The 15,768-nt window shown below is 46.3% G+C and overlaps 1 protein-coding gene across 2 annotated transcripts in view; it reads right to left on the bottom strand.

Moving 5' to 3' along the window:
- Positions 1 to 1,101: 1,101 nt before the first annotated feature.
- Positions 1,102 to 15,768, bottom strand: part of cacna1ia (calcium voltage-gated channel subunit alpha1 Ia) — a 112,433-nt gene continuing 97,766 nt past the window's right edge. Inside the window, exons 25-37 of one of the 2 annotated variants that reach the window (XM_028987686.1) lie at positions 15,232 to 15,424; positions 14,019 to 14,170; positions 12,741 to 12,850; positions 11,858 to 11,991; positions 11,436 to 11,506; positions 10,283 to 10,361; positions 9,939 to 10,060; positions 9,039 to 9,419; positions 6,593 to 6,739; positions 5,103 to 5,240; positions 4,648 to 4,774; positions 3,528 to 3,730; positions 1,102 to 2,143 (exon numbers count right to left, since the gene is read on the bottom strand). In XM_028987686.1, coding sequence (XP_028843519.1) covers positions 1,514 to 2,143; positions 3,528 to 3,730; positions 4,648 to 4,774; positions 5,103 to 5,240; positions 6,593 to 6,739; positions 9,039 to 9,419; positions 9,939 to 10,060; positions 10,283 to 10,361; positions 11,436 to 11,506; positions 11,858 to 11,991; positions 12,741 to 12,850; positions 14,019 to 14,170; positions 15,232 to 15,424 — 2,487 coding nt within the window. In that variant the 3' untranslated portion in view covers positions 1,102 to 1,513. The remainder of the gene's footprint in view (positions 2,144 to 3,527; positions 3,731 to 4,647; positions 4,775 to 5,102; positions 5,241 to 6,592; positions 6,740 to 9,038; positions 9,420 to 9,938; positions 10,061 to 10,282; positions 10,362 to 11,435; positions 11,507 to 11,857; positions 11,992 to 12,740; positions 12,851 to 14,018; positions 14,171 to 15,231; positions 15,425 to 15,768) is intronic. The other variant, XM_028987687.1, reaches the window with a different exon arrangement.

Genomic DNA, 15,768 nt, shown 5'->3' with positions numbered 1-15,768 from the left:
TTGGAACTGATTATCTTTAATCCAGAATACAGGACGTGACACACAGGAAACACTCACTGGTATCCGTACAGTACAGACAATCACTAGTGTGAGAAAAAAACAGCAGGTCCTCCCTAGAAATGTCATTGATGAGAAGAAGGGCCAATTCTATAAGCTGAGACTCGAATGTCATGTGGAGTGGAGAGAACGATCTAGGACCAGACACAGAAACGTGGAAAAAAAGCAAAATGAGTGCATAAACCAGAACTACTGCATCCTACTGCAAGCCGACAGCATGCCGATCAACAGAAATATCACAATAATTCATGTGACACTCCAAAAAAAAAAAAAAAAGTCACCAGCATCGCCTCAGAGGTCTGTGTGAGTAAAATGCCCTTGTGTGCTGAGAAACTGTCCTCCTGTGCTGCTCACTGGACGAACCGCCAGCCAGGGTTCTGTGTGCCAAGGGACAATTCGCAGCAGCGCACTTCATCCAACTGTCTTAGTTTTTCTGTTCGTTTTGTTCTTTTTTTTTTTTTTTTGCTTGGTTGTTCACCTCTGACCCCCCACTGTACAAACAGCCCCACCCCTCCCTAATTTTATAAAACTGGAAGCCACTTGCAGGAAATACAATATAGTAGGAACCGTTAGGAAGGGCAAGGAGAAGGTTTCCTTTTCCTGACACGTATACATATAAAAATATCAGAATAGAAATCATTCTATAATCATCCAGCATTGACATCGTCAGACACTCTGTCTGTGTGAAGAGAAAGAAAATGCTGCATTGGTTTGAGATGCTCCTTCGTACATGAGGGCCATGTCCCCCTGTTGTTCATCTGTCCATTTGCCTCGGCCAAAGTGCCGCTCAGCGCATTAAGAACCACGGACAGTTGCGGGCATCGGTGGAGCGCTGAGGAGCTCATCTGATCACCCATGCATTGTGGGGAGGAAAGAGACGACGTGTTTAATGCATTTCGTGACAAACTTCAAACTATGCATATTTTCAACATGTACACATCTAACTCTGAAACGCTTCAGTTCGGTGCCGTTCCTCCGGCCGGTCTGGGCTTGCCCTTTCTGAATAGGAAATAATATGCCCTTGTTTACAGCACTCATCTCTGCACCAACTCATTGCTGCTGTTTTTTTTTTTTTTTTTTTGCATTTAATCAGCCGTCCACTTACTATGGAGGAAAAAATCCCATCGCGGGAAACGTCCGCTTATCGTCCACCTTTGCATGCCGCAGTTTTGGCCCTCGTCCGCTTGAACAGTGTCATTCTGGCCTGGCTCCCTGTCCCCCGGAGTCTCTCCGGTCTTCCGCCGTCACGCAGGCTCGCCTGTCATCCCCTGACCGAGCCTCGGACACTCCCCACAGAAATACCAAACGGGATGGGTAACAAATGAGAAGAGAGATGGAGAGAGGGGGATTCTTTTAATGCACAACATCACGTGTCAGACTTCTTCCTGCCAGACACACAGACAGGGGTGTTGGTCGGTCGTGAAACTGAGCAAAAAAAAAAAAGGAGAGAACTGTTTCATCTGTTCTTCTTGGAGGCCACTACTTGCATTGGGCTCGAATGTTTCCCTTCCAGTTCTACTAGCTCGGATTGTCCCTCTCTGCCCTGCTGAGTCTTCTCCTTGGCCCAGGGGTTTGTGGCGTAGGCCTGATGCCGGGCCTCCCTGCCCCTGCTGGAGAGGTTTCCGTGGTCCAGGCAGCCGGTGCTGCTGCACTTCTTCACTGCTGGAGGCAGCAGCGAGGTGGGGGACAGCAGGGAGGTCAGCGAGAGGCTACTGAGTGTTTCTGCCCACTGGTCACTGTTGCAGGCCTGGCCGGGTCCATATCCTGCCGCACGCAGGTCTTCATCGGAGGGGTCCGTTGTGTCTTGTCGATGGCAGACAGGGCTGGTGCTGCCCCCGCAGCTGCTCGGGCTCCTTGGGTGACCTCTGGGTGACGGGAGGCTGAGCGCAACGGGGCTGTTGCTGTGGGGTCTGAGAGGGTTCCTGCAGGAGTCGTGGCTGTTTTCCTGCACGGAGCAGTGAGGAGGCACGGGAAGATGTAGATGGTGGGGAGGTGACACACTAAAGCTTAGGCCTTCCTCCATGGTGGTCTGAAGGCTGCCCTCGGAACTGCCCGTGGCCAGGGAAGAGTCACTGTGCGACGGGTACTGAAGATGAGTGGAACAACAAAGACAAAAAAATCTATAAATAAAATGATCACTCTAATACAGGCCGAAGGTTTTCAAAGATTATACCAAGAACTCCCCACTCCCACAAGGAAACAAAATTAAAAGAAAAATATGCAGATTCTTCAGAGGCAGTGCGCTTTACCTTCATGACTGCTCTGCATACTAAAGTCATAATCATAAACAGTTTCACAGTGCGACCAATTTAACAAGCCGTTCAGGGGAGAAAGGCCGCTGTAAACTTCCTGTGGTTTTAGCAACAGACACATATTAAGAACATATTGCGTTCTAAACCAATCAGAGATTGTGAAGGGCGGGGCCCCCCTCTGATTGGCTGCGGTCCATGTATTACTGTACATTTGAAAGTGGACTTGCTGCATTGAGACAGAGAGGTGAGTAGCATGGACCCGTCAGATAGACAGAGTAGATGTAGACACGAATTAGAGCTTTTCAAAGTTAGAGCCAGACAAGTACAGCTTTTAAAATGCCTAAACCCGTCATTATTGCGGCTGTAGATGTCGGCCAACATGACTACCAACTTGCTTTTTTCATGGTCAAAGAAAGACCCACAAATCAGCAGGCATGTCAAGTCTTTTGATTGATAGTGTATAAAAAGTGAAAGTGATTAGTTGTCACAAGGTGACAGAGCGCAGCACAGCACCCAATGCACACAGTGGAACGTGCCCTCTGCATTTAACCATCACCATTTAACCCTTGGTGAGCAGTGGGTGGCCATGAAAGGCTCCTGGGGAGCAGTGTGTGGGGACGGACCATTTAATTTCCATCGTTTTACACAGGATACGGCTTGCATGGTACTGGCAACGAAATTAAAGTTTGGACACACCATCTCATTCAATGTGTTTTCTTTCTTTTCATGACCATTTACGTTGGTAGATTCTCACTGAAGGCATCAAAACTATGAATGAACACATGTGGAGTTATGTACTTGACAAAAAAGAGGAGACCTGGCCTCCACAGTCACCGGACCTGAACCCAATCCAGATGGTTTGGGGTGAGCTGGACCGCAGAGTGAAGGCAAAGGGGCCAACAAGTGCTAAACACCTCTGGGAACTCCTTCAAGGCTGTTGGAAAACCATCTCAGGTGACGACCTCTTGAAGCTCATTGAGAGAATGGCAAGAGTGTGCAAAGAAGTAATCAAAGAAGCAAAGAAACTAGAATATAAAACATGTTTTCAGTTATTTCACCTTTTTCTGTTAAGTTTATAACTCCACATGTGTTTATTCATAGTTTTGATGCCTGGTCATGAAAATAAAGAAAACACATTGAATGAGAAGGTGTGTCCAAACCTTTGGCATGTACTGTATATATATACACACACACACACACACACAGGTGCACTGTTACCTGTGTGCAGAGCACCTTGCTGTTGGTCCCCGTGGACCTCAACGACGCCCAAGATGCTGGTGAGGTCATCCGACACCCTCTGGCCTTCTGACCCAGTCGAGCCCTGGGCGGAGCAGGTATGGCTGCTGTGGGTGGGTGGAACTCTGCCGAGAGTCGGTAGGGTGATATCGTCATGCCTCCACCACTTCTACTCACAACCCCATCTAAACCCACACAGGATGCAGGAAGGTCAGTAGGATAAAATCTGTTGATCCTTGTGATCGTCCCTCCCATTCATCCCTCCCATCCATTCATGGAAAAAGACAAGAATGCTTCAAACAGAAGACCACTGCAGTGGTTGCTTCCCTTGAAACGTTCTGTATTATTGATTCACCCTAATGCTTTTTCAATGTACCAAATAGTATGTTAATATGGTTTCGTCCCATGACTACAAGCATGTTTACTCGTTTAAAGTCTTTTTACTCCTCCAGTATCACATATTGCAGCTAGCAAGACCATTGTTCTCTTGCACAGCCAATAAGAACAGCTGAGAACAAGGCAAAGCCCACATTCAACTGGACTCCACTCTACTCTATCAGTGTACCATGTGTAAATCTCCGCCCATTACAGCAATGGCCTTTGTTCCTGTTCCTCCAAACATTTCATTCCAACACCCTCAGCAGCAACATTATATATTTATTATTATATTTTTTTGACAATTAATTGCGATTAAATTAGAATTAGTAAAAAAAAATAAAAATACTGCAAGGGTGCCTGTGCTAGGAACTAGTGAGACCTGGGTCACATTTCCACTGGGAAGCCAGCGGTAATCGGGAGACAAACCACACCTACTATACAAGCCTACAGTGGCAGAACACGTTAATCTCTTTTTACTGAATTAATTTTTCATTTGCCTCGCTTACACCTCTCACCTCTTCTGACACGATGGGTTCCTGACTAGCACCAGACCTTTTTGTCAAAGATTGAAAAGCACTGCACTACTGCAGTGGAAAAGAGGGTTGTGACAGGGACTGGAAGGAGAGTCACTGACCAGTCACCACATGCAGGGTGGTGGAAAAATGAATAAAAATAAGATAAGATGCTATGACCGGGACTTGTGCTGAGTTAGAACTGTGTTCACCTGTGCTGTGTCCTGACAGGTCAGTCTGTGCACCGACAGGGCAGGGGGACTGGGGTGGTCGTGGTCCTGTGGCTGGAGGACCCCCTTCCCGGCCACCCTCTGGGTCTTCAGAGTTATGAGTATCCTCCTAATAGAACAATAGGATTTGCACATCCATCATAGCCCCTCCTCACCACAGCATACCCAACCTTCTCATCTACTCTTCTCATCACCCCAGATTGTACCTCATTAAAGCTGTATAAGCAAGTGTTACCATCCATGACGGGGGGGGGGCAAGGTTCTGGCACTAAGGCTACAATCACTAAGTCTAATAAACCAAGTCATAAGGGATTATTCCTTGCAGTCCTGATTAACTCAGGACTCCTTTATCTGATTCCCCTGTCCATGCTCTTAGATTCAGACAGAGCGATTACAGGAGAGAGACAATGCTGGAGAGAAAAAAAAAAAAGACACACCTTGGCTTCACCGAGCGGCAGATGAAACACGCTTTGCTCATCCAGACTGAGGTCATCAGGAAGCGCCGGGGACGATGACTTGTCGGACAGCTGCTCGGACCTGAGGGATGCTTGCTCCAGCTCTGCCATTCGGATGTTCTGCAGTTACAACAAGGAACTGTGAATCCACAATGTTGATTCTAATGATGTTACACTGCTTTAAAGTGATTGTTATGATCATTGTGATACACAGCAGCACAGCACACGGTGCACAGAGTGAAATGTGTCCTCTGCATTTAACCCATCACCCTTAGGTAGCAGTGGGCAGCCATGACAGGTGCCTTGGCGGATCGGGATTCGAACCGGCACCCTTCTGATTACGAGGCCACTTACTTAAGTTCCGGGCTGTACTCATGGTTGGTCAATAACAGAATACATAACTTGGATGCCCCATATTTTGAGCTACATTGGTTGCTCCCACACTGGATGTCCCTTGTCACTTATTTTGACTGTGACTTTGACATCACATTGAATTTGTCATCCAAGAAGGCGATGTGATGGCTTACAATGATGCGATTCTGCGTTACAGATGTGCAAGGCAGTCACTAATAAATAATAATACATGTTGATATTTTATTTATGCTGATGCTGCTATGCAAAATATATTTTTTTTACAAATTCACCACCCAGAAGTCTTGCATAAGAAAGACAAAAATCAATAAAAATTCTAAAAGCATTCAGAAGACATTACTTTTTTTTTTTTTAGATATTTAGATCTGTTACAATATTTTGCTAAACATATTTATGGTAATATTCAGTCATCAGACTCTACATCATTCATCATCTGCTTGTTTCTGACCAAAGTGCCACTGCTGATCATGAGGTGATGAGACTGTGACCCTGACTTGGTGTTGAGGGTCAGTGTGTAGAAATCCAGATATCAGGCACTGTGGTCCTAAAACTGACCACATGGCTCATTGGCACAGAGAGTCTGTCTCTAATAAAGTGGCTAAAGGATGTATATCATGCACCACTCCCCGCATCTCCTGACACCAGCGCCTGAGACAGACAGCATATGAAGCAGAGTGCAGAGACTTCATAAATCAGAGACACCGGTGGTGAGGTGAGACAGATTGATGGTTGACCCTGCTCGCAGGCACCCTGAAAATTGGGAGTGACAGGTGTGGCGGTTCAAAGCCAAATTACAGTCATGCTGCATGGCCATATATCAGGTCATCCCTGTGATGGGCACGAGTATAAGTGAGTGTTTGACATTTATACATATTATGGAAAGAGCGTTTAATAGCAGCAGATAATAAGCCTCGTTCTGCTGCTTTGCATCACTCATCTCTGGAACCCAGGAACCGTGAACAGCACTAAACCGCCGTGTGCTGGATGCGTTGGGAGTACAATCTGACGCCAGTCTGCACGCCTGCAGCAGCCTTCACCAATCACTCATCTGAAACTGCGAGATGTGTTGCGATTGGAGGGTGAATGTGGGGCAGCTTTACCTCTTCAGGGTGCGCCTTGCAGTCCTTGCAGATGGGCGGAGAGGAATAGTGGTGGAAGACCGAACCAGAGAGGTTGTCAATCATCAGCATCTCGCCTTCAAATGAATCCTTGATGAGCAGAGACACACTGTCCAACCACAGGCTCTCCTAAGACAGTTACACACACAGACACACACACACACACACACACACACACACGCATTCTAATGAGCACCTACAGCCTGCTGGAAGTTGGCTTTAGGTGCTGCAGTAATGGTGGAGGCCCTCTGGACACTGAGTGACAGCGAGGTGCCATCATCTGCGTGGGCCTGACGTTTCTGTGATTGTTTAGGGCCTTCAGCAGAATGTCGCCAAATCAACACACTCAGTATTCAATTTGCCCCAGGGCACAATTTAAAGAGCAGATGATTCAAAGTGCAATCAAATGTTATTTAATCGCATGCTTTATTTTCAGCTTTTCTCCGCTTTTCTGCGGCGGCTTCGTTAAACAGTTTGTTTTTCCACAGACCGCATCTGAAAGTGACTCATTTGGCTGAGGACGTCATGTTCACTCACTATTAAATTCAGACTGAATGATGGTAAATTTCCTGATAATGCTGGCCAACAAACGGGCAGAAATGAGCGCGTGTACAGCAACCAAATACATTAAATATGTGCTGCTGACAGAGGAGATGCTGAAGGTGACCAATAATAATGAATAGGACCCTTCTATTTGCCTGCCTTAGTTTCAAATTGCATAATTCAAATGTGTGGAAATAGGTGTCAGAATTGAATTAAGTTATACCAACAAATCATTTTTTAGAGTGTGTGAGGGGTTTAATCTGTAGTGGTTGTTAAACTGATTGAGACGTATTGCTTGAGGTTTAGAACTATGCAAAAATAACTTATTGTTGTTATTGTACAATCAAAGCAAGCTAGTGTTCGGTGCGCCAATGTGTCGGCAAAAAACACGGGGAGTAATGCTGCCACTGGAATGGATGTGTTCTTGAGTCTATAAGGTAACAATAAAATAATAAAACGATTGTTTTAACTATCTGGGTTAAAATAAATGTTGTTTCTACTAGGTACTTTTTCCTTTAGTAAAACTAGACAAAGTAAACGCTTGCTGAATGCTTGCTATACAAAACACAGCATGTACATAAAACATGTAAACACAGTTTATGGACCTACTTGTGAACATGCTTTTTTTCCTTTAAATGAGGAAGAATAAGGCAAGAATAACCAAATTTGATGGGAACAACTGTGCGTTGTGACGCAATGCATCATGGGACTTGTTCTAGCAAAAAATGTCTGTCTTCCATCTCTCGTTGTCCTCATAAATCTTCATGAGAGCTACAATCTCAGACTAAAATAGTAGGTTCATCTCAGACCCGTGTGTGGGTGTATATGTGTGTGTTCCTCCATTAAACCTCTGTGACAACAATCGTACTGATTGGATGCGAATGGTTTGAGTTAATAGGTGCTTCTTATATCAACTGCAGACGGAACATCAGCTTCCTTATCGCTCCATTTTTCGTCTTGCCCCATTTCATTTCATCACTTTCCCCTCCTCCCATTTGTCACCACACTGACTTGACTGGCGGTGGTTTATAACTTCTATCTGTCTCACCCTGTGTGAGTGTGTGTGTCTGAAAGAGAGACAATACCCTTTGCCTTTTTCCCCTCCATATCTCCACCTGTTCTTCCTTTTCCTCCTTCCCATCTCAAAATGCTGACCTCAACTGCCTGGAGCGACACCTGTGTTTAAGACTACTCTCCCGCTGGCATCTCACTCATATTCCCTCTCTCTCACACACATAAACACACACACACACACACACATACACACACACAACCTCGGTGCCGCGATAAGGCCAGACATTATGGCTGTACAATGTTTAGTCACTTCTGTGATCAGTGACATTTCAGTATTTTTTTCCCACGGTGATGGACAGAGGCACATTGTACCCGCCAGTCCAACTCATGCCAACCACCTCCACATACACCTGAAAAAAGCTGATCAGACCATCACATACCTGCTGATATTTAGATATGTAAATATTAAATATCCTCAGCCACAGCAGTTCAAATGTGATTCAGATGGTCATTTCTGAACCACTCCCATCATCTCATCTTCTCGCTCCTGCCAAATAAACTGATGCTATAACAATGTATGTGTTGATTTAGGACTCTAAAAGCATTGTTTCACCCTGTAAGAATATATTTTAGTGAGTATGTTTTGTGAATGTATGTGTGTTTAATAATGAGTAACATGGGGGCTCTCATTTTGAGGCTCTGACATGTTGAAAGTTATTAATTCTCCTTCAGCGCGTTTGCATCACCCTCAGGTTCACCGACTGACCACAAAATTTGCCCTGCAACAGAAGACTAGCAGAGAGCACATTTCAGCCCAACTGTCTCAAGCAGCTTCTGGAACCTGGCAGTTCAGGAGGAGGCCTGGGTGTACCTGGGCAGGGGAGAAGATGTGGTGGGGGTCGTTTGGGTCGTGGGAGCCTGGTGGAGGATGGGCTGATTTGGTGTTGCTGGCGCTGGCACCGCCTCCATGGCAGTGAGTTATGCCCTGATCTCGTCCCCCGCCTGCACCCCCGAACCCTCCCATGCAGCAGAGGGCGCCCTGGGCCAGTTCCAGCTCGATCTCTGCATCCATCTCCGCCTCCTCCTGCGCCTCCTTGTTGGAGTCGTCCAGGTGCTTCATGAGGACGGCCACCACCACGTTGATCAGCACGAACTGCGCCGTCAGCACGAAGCTCACAAAGTACATGGGCGAGATGAACTGCAGGCTGGGGTTGCACGTGTACTCTCCCGCTGGGCACTCACGCAGCGTGTCCTGAGAAGACCAGCACAGCTCCATTACAAAGGCAGACAGTACAGCCACCATGTGCACAGCTAAAAAAAATTGGAGGGCTATGTCAATAGTCACTGTTAGTGACCCCTGCAGACCATTCAGCTGGTCATGTGGCTGAACCTGAGCACAGTTTCCCATTCCTGCCCAGATCCAGCAGACCTCATTCCAACCCGCCTCCTATTATATCTCTACAATCTGCCCTGATAAATACAGACTAGAGGGACTGGGAATTACACCTCAAGAAAACCCATTTATGAAGTCTGAGGAGCTGACAGGCCAACAATAAAAAAGTGTTAGATGTGGTCAGATGACATATGATGGAATGACACCCATCCATTGTTGTATATTTCAAAAAGAGTTGATAAAATGAACTGAAAGTCACAGTTAAAGACTGTGGACTATTATATGCCATTGACTATTACTGTAGATATTGAGCCCTCAGCATTTTGGGTCATCTTAGTACCTGCTGCTTGATGTAGATGTTGATTTAGTGGAAAGTACCTTCATGATGCCATTCCAGTTGTCACCAGTGGAGACCTGGAATAGTGTGAGGAAGGCCATTCCAAAATTCTCGAACGTGGCATGACGACTCATACCCTCACATGGATAGTCTTCATTACACACTGAGGGAGAGAAGAGGATGGGTGTGTTTTATCATTTTAATGTCTGATTAGCACGATTGCATCATGGTCTAAAATGGAGTTAAATAAATAGATTGCCATGGTTACTATGGATATTAGCTCAATACCTTATGACCATTTGCTTACAATTCTACACTGAAAACAAAGCAAATAAATAAGCAAACAAATAATCGACTTTAGTAAAACTGCTGTCTTGTGACCCACCCAGCTCGCCGAAAAGCTCCACCCCCAGCGCAGCGTAGATGAAGAAGAGCAGCATGAAGAGGAGCCCCAGGTTCCCCACCTGAGAGAAACAGACACACCAGTCCTGACACCGACACACAAATCCCGATCCGCTGAGTACGAACCCGTTCCACCCACGGCAGCCACGACATATCAGGCTGGTGATGCTGAGGCGGAATTAACCTGATTCATGGGTGAAGTGACCTGCTGCTCACCCCTCCCCAAAAAAACCACAATTTTTGCCAGTTTCTCATACAGCTGAGGACGCTCTGTATCTAGACAGGGACATAAAATATGAGACTCTGAGTCACCAGGGCGCTGCCGAAAGCTACGAGATGCATGCAAAACGCAATTAAGAAGATTGTGAAAAGGCAGCCGGGCTGAAAAGTCCACTCAGCGCTGGATCCCGCCCTCCGGCCGGGGAGAGCAGCTCGGGTTCCCGTGGTAAAAGACGCGCCGGTTGTGGGCAGTAAAACAGGCGGTCAACCTGGCGCCGCTCCGGCGTTAGCGCGAGACTCGGTAATAGGGCCACTCTGCGGTTTGCGCAGCGGTGGGCTCGTTAATCAGATGGGGTGTTAATTAGATCTCGGATTCCGTGGAGATCAGGCAGCGCTCCCAGTGCTAATGAAGGAGGGATCAATATTTATGGATGAGAGGAATTTTGGCCAAGCCAGCCCTCCTTCTCTCATCACCTCATCACAGCGTCTCAGAGACAGGGTGTGGCAATTGTCCCCAGGCATCCCAGTTGTCCTTAGTCCTAGCAGTCCAATTCTTTCGTATTCAGTGGCATAAAGTGAAGTGAAGTAAAGTGATTGTCACTTGTGATACACAGCAGCACAGCACACGGTGCACACTGTGAAATCCTCCGCATTTAACCCATCACCCTAAGTGAACAGTGGGCAGCCATGACAGGCGCCCGGGGAGCAGTGTGTGGTGACGGTGCTTTGCTCAGTGGCACCTTGGCAGATCGGAATTCAAACCAGCAACCTTCTGATTACGGGGCCGCTTCCTTAACCGCTAGGCCACCACTGCCCCATCAGCATCCATTGAGCTCCGGCGAGGAACAGTTTACTCTTCGCACACTTTCCTTACACAATTACATACGTGTACACGTTCGCAAGGGTCATAACAGCACCTGGGGCAGAGCCTGCACCACGGTGTCCAGAAGCGCTCGCATGCCTGTGGCCATCTTCAACAGCTTCAGCACTGGGGACACGTGAAAAGAGAGAGAGAGAGATTTTTTTTTTGAACGGGTGGGGAAAATGCAGAACAAGATGGCTGAGATGCCAGAATTCCCAGTTTAATTCCAGCCTAAACAGGTAATGACGAGTTCCAGAAAGGTCAGTGCTAAAACACACACGCAGACAGATGCACAGATGACAGCGACGTCAACATCTAGAGCAAGATGAATTATTCACCCTGACAAATCAATCTGGAGACTGTTTGTCCGTTAAATCGTTTAACCTTTATGAAATCTCGCTCCCTCCGAAAGCGTCACTGTTCGCTGAATGAGAGTTCAGGGGCGAGAGGAAGAGCGAGGAAGACTCCGTCTCTCACCTCGGGCAATCCGCAGGACCCTCATGATGCGGATTATGGTTGGGTTAATGGGCAGGGCAGCGCTGATCTCAATCTCCTCCAGCGTGATGCCCATCACCGACAGCAGCACAATGGCCAGGTCCAGCTGGTTCCACCTGCGGGGACATGTGCAGTCAGAGGTCACAGAGTCCCTACCTCCATTAGTCCATTTTAATGCACATGATACACACATTTGCATCAAGTGAAGGCCCAGCGGAGCATACTTTTGCCACGCTACTATGGCAACCACCTCCAGTCGGCTGTAATAAGAGCAGAGCAGTGGGACACTGGGCCACGTTATCCATCAGCACCCCACACCAGACGAGACACAACTAGGCCCGGAATGATCTAACGGCACATCTGCCGGGGCATCTGTTTTGCGCCGTGCACCCGCAGGGTACAGGATGTAAACTGGGACGAGTCTGGAGAATTTACCAGAGTAAATAAACGGCGGGAAGCCTGCAGGTGTCCATGTGGCAAGGAGCATCAGAACAAGGAGAAAATGCGGTGCGATCCCGGCCTACGCCGCCTCTCACCTGCACCTGCCACTTATTCACGCACACGCGCATACAGCAGCACCAGAGCGCACGTAATGCACATCGCCACGGAGACGCCTATTCCACCCACGCAGGAGAGGAAGCGCTTTAATTAAAGCGCTGGGATAAAAATGGTCTTGTATATTCTGCCACAGCAGCCTGGGAACGTCTCCGCTGCTGCGGAATTGAAGGGGGCGGGAAGAAAAAAAACACCTAAATAAAGAAATCGGCGTATAAGACAAGGCGACGGGGAGCCGCAGAGAAAACGGAATCAGCTGATAATTAATCAGTTATCTTTTTCACTGGGCGAGGAGGCCGGGCTGCAGTACCTGTCTTTGAAGAAGCGGCGGAATCCGAATGCGATGAGCTTCAGGACAGCTTCCAGCACAAAGGTGCCAGTGAAGAAATAATTGCAGTACTTGAGCGTGATCTCCAGAGACTGGAGGGGACGAAAAAAGAGAGAGACGGTTAAATTGGAGAGGGAAAAGTGACACAGAGTCACAGGCGCTGCAGGCAGCGAGCTGAGAGACTTGGTCCCTCCGGGTCCAGGGGGAGGTGGTGGAGCTTAGAGCCACGTCAACCACAGACAAGATGAAAACAAAAAGCCCTACACCACAGTTATTATAGATATCGAAAGCTACAGCAAAAAAAAAAAAAAGTTCTAAAAATGATGAAGGATTTCACAAGACAATCTTTTGATCTATATATAAAACTTTTTATTTTTTGTCAAAATATCAAGAACAAAGATGTTAGCATTCTAAGCAAACTGAATCTAAACAGCATCAATTCTAAATACATATTTACTGATCTTTTCCACGCAACAATGTTTAGATAGTAGGGACAAAGTGTGAATGTTACATCCACATGAATGCACGACAGCTCCCTAGCTCGACTTCTTCCCATAATGAAGTGAAAGTAAAGTGATTTTCATTGTGAAACACTGCAGCACAGCACACATCCACACAACAAAATGTGTCCTCTGCATTTAACCACCACCCTTGGTGAGCAGTGGGCAGCCATGACAGGTGCCCGGAGAGCAATGTGTGGGGACGGTACTTTGCTCAGTGGCACTTCAGTGGCACCTTGGCAGATCGGGATTCGAACCGGCAACCTTCTGATTATGGGGGCACTTTATTAACTGCTAGGCCACCACTGCCCCATAATGGATCACTGCGCCAGGTCTTCACCACATAAGCAACACACACACATACCCAGCCATCCATATGACATAAAGTTCAACATGAATTATCGGACTGGCCAACCTTTTAACATTTTTAACATTCATGTGCCCATTGTACCTGTAGCCATTTTTTGCAGTGGACAAGTATCAACATGGTTGACCTCTTCATGTCCACAGCCCCATACACAAAAAACCACATGTTCAGATACCTTTCACTGCTGCATCAATGAATCAAGGCCACCCATGACTCAATTTTGGAGATGCCATGGCGCAACAATCACAGTTCATCCCATGTCAAAGTCTAAATCTTTACACTTGCCCAACACAATTTCGAGGATATCTAATTTAATATTATATGCCACTTACTGTCATAGTGCTAGAGCTGAATGATACACACACAATACAGGAAAAAAAAGTCAGTGCTTACATGGGGCTGGCTGTAGTGTTCCAGGGACATTGTCACTACGTTGACACAGATGATGAAGGTTACGGATAGGTCCAGGTAGTGGCTGGTACAGAAGGTGTGGATCATGAGGCGAATATTGCTATAGCTGGCATAATAAGGTAGCTTCTGGGCTTCTGTGTAGATATCAATTGATTGGATAAATGATTAGAGTGAATGCAAATAAAACAGAACAGATCAAAAACCTTAAAAATTTTTCAATTGGCCCATCCACGACTGGTATAATTTCATATCTAAAGTAAAGTGAAGTGATTGTCACATGTGATACACAGCAGCACAGCACACGGTGCACACAGTGAAATTTGTCCTCTGCATTTAACCCATCACCCTGAGTGAGCAGTGGGCAGCCATGACAGGCACCCGGGGAGCAGTGTGTGGGGACGGTGCTTTGCTCAGTGGCACCTCAGTGGCACCTTGGCGGGTCGGGATTCGAACCGGCAACCTTCTGATTACAGGGCCGCTTCCTTAACCGCTAGGCCACCACTGCCCCATTTTTGCGTGGTGCAACCATATTTGAGTCATTTAGACCACATTAAATGTGACATGCACAAATTAGTGTGGCCACATTCCAACAAATCATTGTCATTGATTCATCAAATTTATTTGTCACCTGTCATAAGATAACATTTCTCCATCTGTCCATCCCACAATGCATTTCAGAGGACACATAATATTGCTGAAAACCGTGTGTTGTATTACAATTAAATAAATGTTAAGGCCTAATATTAAATAACATATGTCTAATTTCATCATGATTTTTAGTCCCTCCAGGAATTCGCAATGTTTCTATCGCAACAATTAATACAAATTCCTCCAATCAGCATGCATTATTTGTGTTTAGCACTTTTGGCGAATCACATCATATCGCAGCACTTCCTACATACTGCATCACTCAAATATAATCAGTTTTACTTCCGTGTTACCGAACATGGACAGCCTAGCTCCAACTTTTGAACTCAAGTTCGGTGTCAGGATGCTCACATCCGCATCTCATGAACTACTTATACTTGACGGCCACTGCGCGCCATTTGACTGATGCCAATGTCACTCTCGCACATTCTGTTACGCTATTTTGTACCGCATGCAACGGTACAGAAAGCAGACAAGTTCAACCAGCCGAGGCAAATCAGAAAAAAATTTGCAGACACTTTTCAAAAAAACTCATCTTCTTACTTACTCCTCCTCTTTTTCTCCATGCGCCGCAGTCGCTTCTCCTCCCTCCGTTTGGCCTCCTCCACCTCCTGGTGTTGTCGACACTTGTGGAAATTTTCCACAACTACACCCACAAACATGTTGAGTACAAAGAAGCTCACAATGAGCAAGAAGGAGATGAAGTAGAGAAGCATCCAGGGGTTGTTGTTGGTGATGGGCTAAGAAAGAGGTAAAAGCGATGTGAAAGATAGAAGTAGAGAGGAACGTCCACTTAGTCGTAGCATTAAAAAAGGTTAAAAAAACACATCATCAAAGCAACAAAACTAGCACAATAAGTAACATTTTACACCCTTAACATATCTGATTTGCTCTAAAATTGGTCGTAGTCTAGCATTGCTCTTCTTCTGTAACTTATGGAAGACTAGCGACAGTACCCCAAATAAATGACTATTTGCATAAACAGTACTAAAAGTTGTAAACTGTGATAATATTAGATAAACTTGTGGTAGCAACAGAAGGAGCAGCAGGATTAGCAGTTATTGCAAAAGTAAGATAGTTCATA

The sequence above is a fragment of the Denticeps clupeoides genome, chromosome 7, assembly GCF_900700375.1.
Source record: "Denticeps clupeoides chromosome 7, fDenClu1.1, whole genome shotgun sequence".
NCBI lineage: Eukaryota > Metazoa > Chordata > Actinopteri > Clupeiformes > Denticipitidae > Denticeps > Denticeps clupeoides.
Note: the sequence above shows the minus strand (reverse complement) of the source record. Positions and strands in the feature narration are given on the sequence as shown.